We start from the raw sequence: 16,523 nt of genomic DNA, 5'->3' as shown, positions 1-16,523 counted from the left end.
TTGCCAGCTGTCTTGATGTTTATAGGTACGCTGACTTCGACAGAGGGGAGGCTGCAGACGAGTGACGGTTTCGTTCCTTTGGCAGGCGCAGCGCGGCGGCTTCAGCCTGGAGACGGAGCGCGGCCCGACGCTGGTGACGAGCCGGCTGACGGTGGCCGGCGTCACCGAGGCGGACAGCGGCCGCTACACTTGTCGCCCGCCCGGAGCGCGGCCCGCCACTGTCTCCCTCACCGTCATGCTGGGTGCGTCCTCAACACCTCAACTACTCACTCACTGTTTTGTCGTGTTGTAAGTCCTCCTTACAAGGGAGGTCTGTCGGCTCTAACAGGAGTTTGGTGTTCCAATTAGAAGGTTGCAAGCCATCTTGCTTGCATCCTACCATTTATATGCTAAATTCATCTGCCCCTTGACACGACTGGTGCGAGACAGTTAGTTTCATCGTGTTGAAAATTTCATGACGTTATTTAATATTGGGGAATGTGTTTTGTAAAAGGCAGTGGTTGTCGGTCGAGGCTTGTAGTTCGGGAGACCACTAGGCATTCGTAGGCTTTATGTAAGTCTGCAGGCTTTCGTGGCCGTTGTCACTGAAGTTAAAATATTCTGGGTTATTAGGCCGCGTCATGTTTCTTCTAAAATATTCGACGTTTCGACCCCCTTGCTGGGATCTTCCTCAGGATCTTTTGGTCTCCACTACTGCTAGAACACTGTCAGAGACGAGTGTCGCGTCCACTTATAAAGGGGGAATTTTTTGGCGTTCGTGCTGGAGAAGTGATAGTATTGGTTAAAATAAATCTGGCTACCATTGGTGGTCCATAGTCATAGGCTAATACAGAAGAAGGCGCGTTGGTAGCTCATCTCCTGTGGATACAATTGGCGGTCATCGTCATTGGATAGAAAGGCACTGTTCCACACTTATACTGGAGAAGGGTTATTGGTTGAAATGCCTGCTACCGCTATTGGTTGGTCGTCATCAGTGGCTAGATTCGAAACGGACAGACCAAGACAAAATATTGTTGTCCGCTGAGGTCACTTGCAGCGCGTTGTTTATGCTGCTCACACGGTTGAAATTTCTAAGAATGTATCTAACTTCAATAGAGAGGACGGCTATAGGTTTCCGGCATCGTGGCTCCCCCCCATCAAGGAAGTAAATACGCGGTGTGTGAGCGGCATAAACAACGCGCTGCAAGTCACCTCGGCTGACAATAATATTTTGGGTAAACATTCCCCCTCTCTCGCTCTGTCCGCTTCGAATCTAGCCACTGATGACGACCAACCAATAGCGGTAGCAGGCATTTCAACCAATAACCGTTCTCCAATATAAGTGTGGAACAGTGCCTTTCTATCCAATGACGATGACCGCCAATTGTATCCACAGGAGATGAGCTACCAACGCCCCTTCTTCTGTATTAGCCTATGACTATGGCCCACCAATGGTAGCCAGATGTATTTTAACCAATACTATCACTTCTCCAGCACGAACGCCAAAAAATTCCCCCTTTATAAGTGGACGCGACACTCATCTCTGACAGTGTTCTAGCAGTAATGGACACCAAAAGATCCTGAGGAAGATCCTAGCAGAGGGGCCGAAACGTCGAACATTTTAGAAGAAACTTGACGCGACCTAATAACCCAGAAGATTTTAACTTCAGTTAAATACATTCGTAGGCTTTGTTTCGGCTTCCGAGCGTCCGGGAGTCACCTGACAGGGCTCGTGGAACTGCTCCGTCAACGGGGTTCACTGTATTCCGCACGGTTCGGCTCTGTAGAAGATAGTTTCAAGCACTGCGTGCCACCTGATAGTTTTTGGTGAGAAATCGCGTCTTGGAATGTCTGGGCTTTCGCATTGGAAAGAGGAACCTCACAGAGTTCACGTCACGTTGATAAGGCTCCTGGATATTCAGAAGTGTACAGACAACTCTTTAATTCGCCCATCGCTTACCGACGTCAGACAGAAATTTCTACAACCAGCTGGCGCGTATCGAGATATTCTGTGTTGGGAATTTATCAAAGACGCTGTTTTTACGCTGTTGGCGAGGAAAGTAACCAGCCGAGCCGGGAGCAGGAACAGATGAAAACGGACACTCTGGGTTCGGGGATATGGAAGATTAAAGGTCGCTGGTTTTAGAAACCGAGAACTGTAACTTCAGACGTTGGATGCGAATTCACGGCGTCGTCATCCCGACGAGAGTGATTCTGCCTCTTCACATGCGACCAAGCACGGCCGATTTACTGGAACAGCAGATTGGTGGGTGAGAATACGCTTCATCATCTACGATAGATGGGCGTTCATGTTCGCAAAAAGGGACGTACCGTTAATCCTCGTACCAGTGTTATCATTGCTTTCATTTACTATTGTCATCCACTGGAGCAACTAAAACTTTTGGTGGGTTGCATTCGTATTAGTAATTGATTGTGCAGCTAGGATACGGTGGTGCTTTCTCAATTGCTTCATACCTTTATTGCAATCACTTTTTCTTTTTGGCACATCACTGAATCTTATTGTTTTGAACATAATAAAACATCAGTTTAATTGTAATTCTGTTTCATTTAAAGTAACTTGTAGTTTCCTTCAGTTAATAATAATAATAATTATTATTATTATTTTTCGATCGAGTGAAAATACTCATTCAGTAGGGTTTTATGACAATGTCTCACCTTAGGGTCATTTCTGAGACATAAATTCCGCAGAGAAATTAAAATTTAACATCAAATCTTAAGGGGTCTGTGACGGAGTCTCTGCAGTTACATTATTCCGGTAAGATTTCGCATCGAGACACCGTGGTGTTTTGCACTTTGTTCTCAAAAGCTTTACGTACCACTGTGATTCGGGTGATTGAAGCATCAGACTACATTACTGTTAGTTTCCCCTCAATCGGACTTTAAAAATGTACGTAAGGTTCCTCAACAAAATGCACGAAACAAAATGCAGAATCACGATACGCACATTTGACGAAAGCAATATCTAGACAGTATTTAGAATCACATTCTCGAGCTGCAAACTCAAATGCCATTTGAATCACATTGTTTCATTCAGCAACATGTATGGGAATACTGTACCCAGCCGCTTGCCAGAAATATTGAAGCATAGGCTGACATATTGGAGCAGACACGTGGTTGTAAGGATTAGAATGTATTTTCATTATGAGAATTGCATTTCTTAATATTTTGTATCACCGGAAAAAACATACATCCAAAGGTTGTACGTATTTTGTAATTTTTGGCGGAATGATCATGCATTTAGTGCCTTTACCCGAAAATGAATCATTTAGTAATGTTGTGTCCCTGTGAGCATTCCAAGAGTCCCAAAGTAGTGGACACTTACTGTTGTTTACGACATTACCATTAACAACATTCCAACATTCACGGAAGAGGATTTTCAACAGTGTTTTGACATTTTCTCACTTGTGCTAGCCTCTAAATGTATGTTCGTTGGAAGATTATCTTTAATAGCCCTTCTAACTTTCGAGCCGAAAGCTTTTCCCAGAAGATAAATATACAGTTTCCTGTTAGGTGTCCAGTAATTAAAGGTCAAACATCTACTGTGTAATTGTATTGTATGCAAACGGGACCAAGGCAGTTATTGATTTATTTCTTTTTTAAGGTAGTGTGGCATCAGAAGTCAGTTCCTAATTAAGTCTGTACTGATTAGCGTTGCAAATGCAGTGTTAATGTATTGCGAATTTGTAATATTCTGGTTTAATTCTTCTTCAGAATGAATCTGAGAGCGGCGTATATCTTGATCTACCTGTACATCTCGGTGACTACTTTGTATGTGGAGAATTCGGTATCCTTTCTTGAGACCTGCTATGAAAGATGCTGGACATTTAAACTTTTGTGCCCAGTTTCTCTTGCTTTCTGTATTGCCCAAAATTTCAAGTGCCAGTAACAGACATGTTTTCCTTCATCCCTTGTTATGTCAAATTGGGGTAGAATGTGTTCCTACACCTCTAATTCTTTACTGCCGTTTTTCAACTAAATGGATGTTCATTATACTTTCATGGTTGATACACTTTTTACACATGGGTGCCTCTTCAATAACGGACTGTAGTTCGCAACTTCTAAGTGGAGCTATATGATAATCGTGAATACGTTCAATACGTGCCTCCGAAAACTTTCTCAAAATACTAACAATATCGGATTTCTTTCCTGGTGGATGTTCAGAATCATCAGCACTGTTTTCTTCTCTTTGTGGAGTACTGTTTCCGCCACTGCCAGTAACAATCTTGAGCATTAATCAGATTCTCGTGTGTAAAGTTGTTTTCTTCGGCCACTATCCTATTCAATGTAAATTCAGTTGAGAATTCAAATGAATATTAATGTTTCAGAAGAATCAGATCCACCGAAAACCTTGCGAAAGTGTCATAATTCTGTCATACACCTTCTCCGTTGGATAACACCTTCTTAACTTTGATGCTACAATAATTTAAATATTCCAGACATTAATCGTTTCATTCAGTTTTGCTGTATATTTATGGCAATACCGACACACGCATACTAAACACGTCAACCACTTGCTGACTTAACTAATTTACTGGCATGCTAACGCTTCCTCCAAAATTGCAAGCGCTGTTTTGAACAAGCGAAGAGCAACACAGTCACCCGTTGTTGCAGGCATGGTTATAAATGTGGGATGGGTCAGCATGCAAATCTTCAACTACAAATTCATATTCGAGCCGAGAGACGTCTCTTGATACTGCTTCTACAGGCTGATTCCGTGATGATGTTCCAATCTTTCAGAGAATCTGGAGAAGAGTAAATGTGTCAATTTGATGTAAGAGACCCCAGCCCAGAAACGACCGAATAGCAAGCTATAAGTGAAAGTCTACTCACTTACCGCCTTAGACTCACGCAGCGCTAAAACTAAGGGTGTCAACCTTCGAAACCTCATCAGAACGTAAAGAATTTCCGCTGAATACTCCCCAGTACCGTTATTGACGGAATAGTAACGGTGCACCTAACGTGTTGTCAAAGGAACCGAAAATCCTATGTATAAGGCACAATAATATTGAGTTCTATTTACACACTCAATTTTCAAAAGCTGCTACATGTACAACAGTTGCTAAAAATCGCAACCCCCAGTGTAAATGCAGACATGGCATCGTTTCACAAAGGTTCCCGCTGTAACACCCACGATGTCGTCTGAACAGTGAGGCAGGCAGCCAGAATTCCTGAAAGGAGATCGCCCCCAGTCTCGACAGTTGTCTCGTACACAAGACTTTTCGAATGGTCCCATGAGAAGAAATCAAGTGGGGGGAGAACAGATGCATTGTCTCATTCGCTTTTCATTGAACGCCTGAACCGAGGATGTTCACGACCCCTCAGTACAAAGGGGAGTGAGGCTCCATCGCCTTCGAACCACAACCGCTGATTAATAAGAAGTGGAATACGTTACAGGAACCGAGATAATACGACTGATAATCACTGTGTACACTGGCGCATTTGAGTGGGGAGGGAAAAGAAACGGGCCTAGTACGTAAGAATTGATTATGCCTCCCCAAAAATTGACTAACAATCTGTGTTAATGACTCTTCACAGCTGTAACATGGGGATTCTAATCACCTCAAACATGACCATTGGGACTATTTAGCATTCCATCTCTAGTGAAACAGTCTTCATCCGTGAAAAAGACATATGCACTAAAGTGAGGAGCGACTGTACGACCGTGTAAGAACCACTGGCTCAACACGACACGAAGTCCAATGCCAGCAGGAGTCAAATCGCACTCTTTCTAGAGATGGTAGGGATGGTGCTGCACAGTACTCTGCGAAACATTCATTTCACGTGGAAGTGATTGAGTGGTTATTCCAGTCGCTTCATCCTCTCGAGAAAGCGCTGCGTTTTCTGAGTCGGGAGTCCATGTAGTTCGTCGTCCTCCTCCGTCCGTGTTTCACTTAACCGTTCCAACTGTCTTGTAGCCATTGTGTGAGCTGGATGTCGCCTACTCGGATATGTGGTCTTCTACAACCTTTCTGCTCCTCTGCTGCTTTCATCTGCGTGCCCATGCACGAAAACTATGTCTGCAAGTTCCATCACCCGGGTACACCTACATTTGGTTAGGGTTGGCCAATGATAGTAGTTCAACTTATAAACGCAGTATTATAGTCAGCAGTCTACTACAGTACAGACATTGTACACCAGGATTGCTCATGTCAGTACACAGAATGCCATTAGCTGAATGACAGTATATTCCAGCCTCTAAACCCAAGTTGCAGAATTTTGAAACACGTATTATGTTCGAGTATAATGACTTTTCTGGAGGCTAGAAATCTACTTCGTCGTGCGGTTCCAGGCGCATCAGTCTGGAACCGCGTGACCGCTACGGTCGCAGGTTCGAATCCTGCCTTGGGCATGGATGTGTGTGATGTCCTTAGGTTGGTTAGGTTTAATTAGTTCTAAGTACTAGGCGACTGATGACCTCAGAAGTTGAGTCGCATAGTGCTCAGAGCCGTTTGAACCATTTTTCTACTTTGTAGGAATCAGCATGGGTTTCGAAAAAGACGATCGTGTGAAACCCAGCTCGCGCTATTCGTCCACGAGACTCAGATGGCCATAGACACAGGTTTCCAAGTAGATGCCGTGTTTCTTGACTTCCGCAAGGCGTTCGATACAGTTCCCCACAGTAGTTTAATGAACAAAGAGCATATGGACTATCAGACCAATTGTGTGATTGGATTGAAGAGTTCCTAGATAACAGAACGCAGCATGTCATTCTCAATGGAGAGAAGTCTTCCGAAGTAAGAGTGATTTCAGGTGTGCCGCAGGGGAGTGTCGTAGGACCGTTGCTATTCGCAATATACATAAATGACCTTGTCGATAACATCGGAAGTTCGCTGAGGCTTTTTACAGATGATGCTGTGGTATTTCGAGAGGTTGTAACAATGGAAAACTATACTGAAATGCAGGAAGATCTGCAACGAATTGACGCATGGTGCAGGAAATGGCTATTGAATCTCAATGTAGACAAGTGTAATGTGCTGCGAATACATAGAAGGAAAGATCCTTTTCATTTAGCTACAGTATAGCAGGTCAGCAACTGGAAGCAGTTAATTCCATAAATTATCTGGGAGTAGGCATTAGGAGTGATTTAAAATGGAATGATCATATAAAGTTGATCGTCGGTGAAGCAGATGCCAGGCTGAGATTCATTGGAAGAATCCTAAGGAAATGCAATCCGAAAACAAAGGAAGTAGGTTACAGTACACTTGTTCGCCCACTGCTTGAATATTGCTCAGCAGTGTGGGATCCGTACCAGATAGGGTTGATAGAAGAGATAGAGAAGATCCAACGGAGAGCAGCGCGAAAGCGTTACTGAGATGATAGATAAACCCCAGTAGAAGACTTAGCAGGAGAGACGCTCAGTAGCTCGGTACGGGCTTTTGTTGATGTTTCGAGAACATACCTTCACCGAGGAGTCAAGCAGTATATTGCTCCCTCTTACGTATATCTCGCGAAGAGACCATGACGATAAAGTCAGAGAGATTAGAGCCCACACAGAGGCATACTGACAATCTTTCTTTCCACGGACAGTACGAGACTGGAATAGAAGGGAGAACCGATAGATGTACTCAAAGTACCTTCCGCCACACACCGTCAGGTGGCTTGCAGAGTATGGATGTAGATGTAGAAGTGCTCCTCGGGACTGACTACCCTAAGATCTTAGCAACAACAGCAACAGTGTATGTATTCCACAGTTATAGGTATAAGAACGATTTTCACTAATAACTTTCCATTCAGTCGTTTCCGAACCAGGGTCCTTTACCTCGAAATGATACATTTACTCCTCTCCACCATTCCTGGAAGTTGGTAACATCATCACGGAATCATCCAGTGTAGTTTTGGTATGTGGTTCGTCTAATGCAAATAAAAGTAAGGCTGCTTTTATTGTACCATACGCGTTTCCTTCTTTTAAACGTACGAAATCTCACTAACTTAATCGTTATTTACTTTTTTATTAGTTGTTATTTTTTATGATGTGATTTCCAGGGGCCAAAACTGTTCTGATTTATTTCTGATTATGGATTTATTGGCTACTAGCATGTGAGTGCATGCAGTGCTGTGAACTTCATCGTGTTTATTCTCTCCAACATTATCGTTGCTTTCTAATACAAAGTTAACCTTACTCTATTCTAAATTTATTTTCAAAATATATACGGCTTTTTGATCCCATAGTATGTATAGAGCGTGCCAGAAACACCTAACGGTTTTAAAATGAAACAAAATTTCACGGGAAATTGTAAATATTTATGTTTGGATAAAGATATAGCCTCTTTTATATGGAGAAACTGTGTGTATCGCTGTTTCTTGAAAATAACATTTGGTAAATGTTCACCGTGCCAATAACACACTATTGTAGCCTGTGTGGAAGAGATAACATAGCTCGTAGCAACATCTCTTCTGGAATCTCTCGAATGCAAGTACGAATTTGAACTTTTAGCTCGTCAGTACTGATTGGGCGTTGGACATTAACTTTCTGTTTAAGATAGTTCCATGAAAAATAATGGGATGCTGTCAGGTCAGGAGAACGACCAGAACAGATATGTTCCCAAAGCGAGAAACGAGGAAACATGTGTAGCTCTCAGAATTTACTGTTGCAGAATGGCCGTCATTTTGAAAAAAATACGGACCGAAAATGTGCTCGGAGAAATGGCACAGGTTTTATGTCCTCCATAGTACGTTTTGATGTTGTTTCGATACCCATAGCAACAGGGTACTGCAACTAGGAGCGTCACGTCGACCAGACCTCCGGCGAAAGTTCCGTAGTGAAGCTGACATAGGCTCTGTCTTTGTGAATACCTCTGTCGCCGCAATTCAATGATACACAGAACACTGCCCCATCACAACTTAACTTCCGACAACATGGCGCGCAGTACTACAGTACCGTGTAGTTAGTGTCCTACAAATGAAAGTTTAAAATCAGTCAGGTGTTTCTGGCTCACCATGTGTATCACTAAACGCCTAAGACGGCGCACAAGACCAGTTGCAAGTTGCCCATATGACGGCTTTCGGAGGCAATACATTTTTTTCCATATTTCTTATAAATATTGACCGAATTTAAAAATTTAAAACGTTGTCACAATCTAGTAATAAGAGATATACTCTTGCCTTAAGGGATTAACGCTGTGAGTTAAGTATTGAACGGTGTCTGTATCTTGAGGCAAAGTTACTCAAGGTGCGCAATTTATCCGTACTATGTTCATCCAATATTTGAGAATGAGAGCACATGGCGAATTAAGACAAACATTACATATACTCCCAAAACTTTGGCATCAGGTTCGACGTTTTAATTTATTACTTCCTTATTACTAATTCTGTTCACGCACGTTTTGCAGCTTCAACGCACACCATTGAAATTATCATTGTACAACAAATAATTCAGGAAATATGACGACATAAACACTGTGATGCGTGATAAACTAAACTTTTCCTAAAGCAGAACCCAAATTACTCAGACTGTGGTCATCCATTGTTTGATAATGAGAACACTTAGTGAATTTCAAGAAACTTTAAACTTAATTACAAACCATTTATGAAGATTTTCATTACTCAATGGTTACAAATTTGAAACTAATAAAACCAATATAATAATGATATTGCGTCTTCAACCATAAAGTTTTCACATATTTGATGTCAATTATTTAACACATTAACTCATTGGTAAGGTAATCAGACGTTTGAAGCCGTGAAAGTCCTATTCTTAAAGGAATCGGCTGTGGGGGAAGTGTGTTTTTTACTTAGTACTAGTACACAAATTATTTTAGTAAACATTCGTTATGTACGCCACTTATCTTAATTGAACGCTACCTCACACACTTTGTCACAGCTCCCATGTGCGTTACACACTATAAACCAACCGAAACAGTTTGATTTATTTATATTCTTCGTTTCAAGTGGCAAAATGTCAAATATCGTTTGATTAACGTAACCAGCGGAATTAACTCTCTCGTTTTTGATGGGGTAGATATGTCCCACTAAAGTAATATGCAGTTTTAGCGTTTGGACGTCTACAAGGTATATCTGTCTAGTGCTAACATGAAGCGAGATGCTTTCAGAACACGGAGAAAATACTTCGGACCATGACATGCATATACAGTACGCTGTGAGCGATCAGATGGGGCCGCGTGTGCTTATAGGTGGCACATTGCGTCTGCTTCACGCAATATATTCCAAGAATATTTAACTACTTCTATTTTCTTGTTGATCACAGGCATTGTTTTCAAACTTTACTACATACCTCAATAATTCTGTAGGTTTGCACGTAATTTGTATGTAGTGGGATGTATATGTCCCTGAAAACTACATAAATGTAGAAAACATTGGTATGTAGTATGTCAAAGCCGTCTCCAAATGTGATGATGCACAACTGTGTGCAATGTTTCATGTTTTTCATTTTAGAAGAATAAATGCGATTTCGTAAAATCCTTCAAAATTTAAATACTTAACTCTGAAAATCCTAGGTTCACATGAAAACATGGATGCAGCTAGGTACGTGCGATACATGTGTCCCACTTCACCGGTTTTGGAGATCGGTGAGCTTAAAAATGTTTTGGTGCTGAAAGTGTATTATTTATCACGAAGGTAGTTTTTGACCGTTTATTTATCAAGTATATCCAAAATAAATGTAACCATGAAAGGATTAAAAAGTGCTTTCTAAAATAATTTGTGCACTAGGAGTAGTCGTATGCTATCAAAGAACTCTACTCGGCAAGCACCACAATGCTAGGAAATATTACTAAAACGTGTACCATCCGATGACGTGTCGCTAGGCGACTTCAGACTGGCATTGAGAAAACGAAAATTCTACCATCATCAAAGGAGGATGACTGAACTCATTTCTGAAAATTTTAGTTCATGACAGTCGTAATGCTCCACATCTATAATGCATAAAATGTTTAACAGAAGAAACGTTATCACCAACTGTTCTTGAATAAATCTAAATATGATGATCTCCTGTTATTTGTCTAATGCAAATAAGGTGTACATGAGTCTTCAGTCTAGTATCTAAGACGTACGTGTATGCTATTTTCGTTAGATAATTAATATGTGCAGTTCTGGCTAAAATCCGACGACTAACTAGTCTGTCTACACTAAGTGTAAATTGTCAGTGTCTCCTTTATTCATTCGCACCCTTCTCTTTATTCGTCTGCACAGCAGAACCTTCATGCACTCGTATCAACTATGTTTGAGACTGCATTATTTACGTAAGTTCACCGTACTGTGTCCATAAGAGTGTTGTGTAAGTTGTCGTGTGTTTCTCCAGGATGTCTCACGGGCACAAACAATCTGCAGTCTGGTACCGTTTGTTCAGGTGATCTTACTTCACCGCAAGTGAATTTTTCTCTTTAACTGTGGTTTATACGCCACGCTGCCCATCTCGAGCTACTCTCGTATAATGGGGAATGCTATACTCTATGGCCTTTATCACTGTTGTCCAATTCCCTGTGCCAGGCATCCACCTGACATCTTCCCAGTTGGCTTTTGTGATGTATATTCTTTTCTGTCACGGGTTTTCCCAGTTTCAGCCAGTGGACTGCAGTACTATATTTAACTGTGACGTCTACAGTATAGATTTCCAGTACCATGTAACGTGATTCTACAGACGTGGTGCTAAAAGGCGGTCTCACAAGAATTCCACTTTTTCCGCTTTTTCTGTTCTTGAGCGCATCTTACGCTTGCCACGAAACGAGCAATGAACACAGACAGTGAGCAATTGTACTTTCTTATGCCGTCTAGAGGCAGCCTAAATTCTGCTAAGTTTATTTCAGAAAGTTTGCGGAGAAAAAAGTTCCGCTCTATCAGCAGCCACTTTATGTGGTGGTTGAAAGTCGATCATCTATGCTCACTGCTAGTATCTAATTGTCGTTCTCCCTGTCAGATTTCGGCTCTCTAATTTAATAGTTGTGTGCCTTTGTTATTTGATTTTGAATGTAGAGTGTTTTATTAACTGATTTTGTTAGTCTGTTAAGTCTGCACAATACATTCATGTTTTCGTGTACGCTACTAGCCTCTTCCTGTAACTGTGATCGAAACTCATAAGTGTCTGACCTTACATAATACCTGACGCACTTTTTCTAAACGTAATTTTCTTGTATTTATGATTGCAGGTCATTATTTCACGCACTGTATAGGGCAAGGTTACATTCATTGAAAAACTTCACAATTATTTACAATATACATACATTTCTTTGTTGAAATAGAATTGCTATATCATTGAGTAATATCAGGTTAAACTCTGCAAGAAGTAAATTTTATGGTATTCATATAGTCCACGTGCGAAGGAAATTCTATTTACATGGCCACATTGACAGTAAGAGTTATTTTGTAGAATTATCCATGACTACATTGCATGTCGATTATACAGGGTTTTCCATGGGAACTGCACATAACTTTCATGTAAGGCATGCTTAGTCATTTTTGAAACAATAAACAGTATATGTTGGGAATTTTATGGGTCTCTAATGCTGTGAAGATCACCTGGCTGTTGTTGGCTATTTATGTTTATGGGTGATTCTAGTCCATTCCGAAAACTCTGATTAACGTCAGTTAACATCGGACGTGGGTTACAAACCGATTTCCTCGTAGATTGTCGACTTCCGATCTTCAAGGCAGTGTGGACTGTTAAGTGTGCGGAATGTGAGATATCCTCACAAAAATAAGTCACATAAGCTGAGATCAGGGGAGCGTGAAGGCCAGTGAAGATTTTTATATATGGATATAAGGTGGCCTGTAAGCTGATTCTGTAAGAAAGCCACTGAATTAAGAGCTGTTTGTGTAGTTGCTCGATCTTGCTGAAAACATATTGTCTTGTTGCTCATCTGTGACGTAGGAGTTTTGGGAACCGTAACATAGCGCTCTGATCTAATTGTCGCAGTAAAGCTGTTTTCCTCAAAAAGGGACGAGTCCTCTTACCCAGCTGCACAACATACTGTTAGTTTTGGGTTGTGCTGAGGGAAGATTTTCATCAACCATCACGTACAGTTTTGTTTGCTAACGACGTGAGAAATATTATGTTTCTATAATTAACTATAGTTTTAAGCATGGTTTGATAAGAGATGCCATGCTGTTCATAATTACCTTTACTAGGCTGCTGACATAGCTGAGTTTTGTATGGATACTAACGAATATCTTTGTACAGGATCCTTCGCTCTGTTGACTCGTTAAACAAGTCAAAACGTGCACACAAACTGACCGTTTAGGGCTCTGTATCGTAGACGAGCTAACTCGCTCGATGTTTTTGGGTTTATGTGCTGTGATGACAGGATTATGTTTACATACGTTTTCAACTTATGTAAAAACGATGCTGTAATCTGGAACATGTCAGTGGAACGGAATATTAAAATGGGCGCGAAAGCCTCGTTGTGTCTGCCTCACAGACATTTTTTTTCGGAAAGCCAACGTACGGTGCTCCACATTCCACGACATCGCAACGGAACTCCCCACTCTAGCAGACAGTTCAAGGAAATATTACGGTATGTTGATAATTTTTGCTTTCAAAATTTTGAAAAACACAGTCCTCAGTCGCAAACACAATTAACTTGCGACCTAGGTTTTGATGTCACAAGGGACACCTTCTTAGGACAAAATTAAACCTAAATGTTACAGCATAACGTACCAAATAATACGAAAGCTACGGTCATACCTGATAGCGTCAGATAGTCAGAATTAAAATGAAATGGAACAGAGGTGCAAGCCACTAGGGGCTGCCATGTGTCCTTTGCTCAGTCAACACAAAACTGAAACATCATGTGACTTGTGCGCCAGCGCAACTTCAAGACAATACCGCCATCTGATGGCTAATTGGTAAAACAAGCTATTTTGTAAACGTCTCTCGTAATTACAGAGAGGGAAATAAACAAACACCTGAACGGTGTACATGAAGTAATTATCTCGCTATTGTAATTACTTCATGTACACCGTTCAGGCGTTTGTGATATCAAAACTTAGGTCACAAATTAATTGTGTTCGCGACTGAGGGCTGTGTTTTTCAAAATTTTGTATATGATTGACAGCCACGTTAAAAACCTCAATTTTAACTTTGTGACCATCTGATAACAGCTGAATGAAACATAATTTTTGTGCCATACGCGCTTCGTCTTTAGTCTTTGCACGACATCTTCAGTGGCCTGGAATACGAACAAATTTTTGTCGCTGAAGGCCATTGAAGATGCCTTGCAAAGAATAAAGGTGACGCAAGTATAGCACAAAAATTGTGTTTCATTCAGCTGTAATGAAACGGAGCCAAAGTAATAGCTATCAACATACCCTAACTGATGCATTAGATCGTGAAAAGACGGTCGGAGTGGCCGTGCGGTTCTAGGCGCTGCAGTCTGGAACCGAGCGACCGCTACGGTCGCAGGTTCGAATCCTGCCTCGGGCATGGATGTGTGTGATGTCCTTAGGTTAGTTAGGTTTAATTAGTTCTAAGTTCTAGGCGACTGATGACCTCAGAAGTCAAGTTGCATAGTGCTCAGAGCCATTTGAACCATTTGAAGATCGTGAGAACCAATAGCTGGTTGAATGGCTTTGCCCGTAGTGCTCGAAATATTTTCAGTTGGGGAGAGGTCTGGTGACCTTGGCGGCTAAGGTAGGGTTTGGTAAGTACAAATACATGCAGTAGAAACTCTCTTCCTGTGCAGGTGGGCATTTGCTTGCTGAAATTTAAGCCCAGGATGACTTATCCCGAAGAGCAACCAAAACGGAACACAGAACATCGCCGAGTACCGCTGCGATGTGGGGCTGCCGCAGATGAGAATCAAATGGGGTCTTGCTATCAAAAGAAATGGGACCCCAGACCATCACTCAACTGTCCCGCTGTCCAGGGCGCCGCCAGGCACATCTTCGCTGCCCAATGGGGCTCAGCTGGAAGCGAGACTCATCACTGAAAATCCAGTCAATGAGGTTCAATGCCGAATGTGCCCGACACCACTGAAAACGGGGTTGTTGTTACACAGAGGCCAATGATAGTTGGATCAAGGGGGGCGGCAGTGTCAGCCCTCCTTCTTTGAGCCGCCTATTAAAGGTCCTTGTGGTCAGTGAAACATCAGTCGAACGTCTTGTCGATGATAATGATGAATCCGGCCGTCTGAGTGCCTCGGTCCTCATACTGTCATCTCTCTAGGTTAACCGCTTCCTTCTTGACGTTGTGTTCATCCATGTTTCACCCTTTCAGCTAACATCGTCGAATACTGCTGACATCGCTCCTATTCTCATGTCGAACGATTCGCCAATTACTCCAACCGACTTCTGTGAGAGCAACTACAGGTCCTCTCTCAAATGCTGACATCTGCATATATGGTTCACGCGCCTGTCTAACTAGCATAGTTACTGAATAACTGAGTACACGGAATGAAACTGGCAAAAATTTTGTACCCTTGCCAGCTGCGCGGTGAAATAGCGCTGCAGCGTTACACGTCCATCCAACGGCCGCCAAAGTTTTTGCGTTTTCCGTTGATAACTGCATGAATATCAATTTGTGGCCAGTCTGCGTAACTCCTTCATGGTGCATCCGCTCAGTGTGTGCACACCTATGATCGCCTTGTAACTCAAAAACTTAATGAAGAGATCCTAAGAAGAGCAGCACGTTTAGTCACATGCTCGATTAGCAAGCCCGAAACCATCATGATCTTCCTCATGCTATTCCAACAGAGGCGTAGTATGTCGCCGTGCTGCTTATTGCTCAAATTCGGGCGCGTACGTTCATAGAAGAGACAACTGGTGTACTACTTCGTCTCACGAAAAGGCCGTGAAAGTAGAATTATAGATTTCGAGATATCACGGAGGCAGAGCTCTCACGCGCACCGTTCGCGACTGAACAGTAAATTGCCTAAGTGACAGCTGACACGAAGTGACCTCCTCCACACACCACAATGTCGCACGTGCAGTGCATATATAGTCGTGTATGTAGGCTTTAGCAAGGGTTCTCTGTGGCAAAAAGAATGCTAAGAGAAGGTGCTAGGTCGCCCTCTGGACGTCACGTTCAGTAGAGATGGTGCGCTTTTAGCAATGAACGTGGAAGAAATGGAGGGAGAGAGAGAGAGAGAGAGAGAGAGAGACAGAAAAAATAGCTTTCTAAAGCGATTTACGGCAACAACGGGGACTCTAAATCAATGTGAAAGGAACTGGGTTCTTTCGAATATGAATCCTGTCTTAACCATCACACATCTACATCTGTACACCGCAAGCCACCTTATGGTGTATCGCGGAGGGAACTTACGGTACCACTATGATACATCCTCCACCTAGGCCCCTACCACCCTCATCCCTTCTCTGTTCCATTCGTGAACATTGCATGTGAAAGTAAGATTTTTGGTAACCCTCTGTACGAGCTGCCATTTCTCCGATATTCTCTCCGTGCTCGCTTCTCGTTAGACAAGGTGTAACGACTAGAAGTGCGTATAGATATTTTTATATTTGATACTTTAATACTTACGCACATCAGTGTGCCGCTTGTTTTTTCTGTGCGTCAAACAGTCTTTTCCCAAACACATCACACAGTTTACTACCTGATGCTTTATGCACGCTCGTAA

General features: G+C 42.2%; 1 protein-coding gene across 1 annotated transcript in view; it reads left to right on the top strand.

The window, feature by feature from the left end:
* Positions 1-16,523, top strand: part of LOC124622836 (lachesin-like) — a 689,013-nt gene that overhangs the window by 612,142 nt on the left and 60,348 nt on the right. Inside the window, exon 5 of the mRNA XM_047148627.1 lies at positions 86-242. Within this exon, the coding sequence (XP_047004583.1) occupies positions 86-242 (157 nt within the window). The remainder of the gene's footprint in view (positions 1-85; positions 243-16,523) is intronic.

This window comes from Schistocerca americana, chromosome 7 (assembly GCF_021461395.2).
Source record: "Schistocerca americana isolate TAMUIC-IGC-003095 chromosome 7, iqSchAmer2.1, whole genome shotgun sequence".
In the NCBI taxonomy this organism is placed as follows: domain Eukaryota; kingdom Metazoa; phylum Arthropoda; class Insecta; order Orthoptera; family Acrididae; genus Schistocerca; species Schistocerca americana.
The sequence above is the reverse complement of the archived record's forward strand: the minus strand, read 5'-3'. Positions and strand labels throughout refer to the sequence as shown.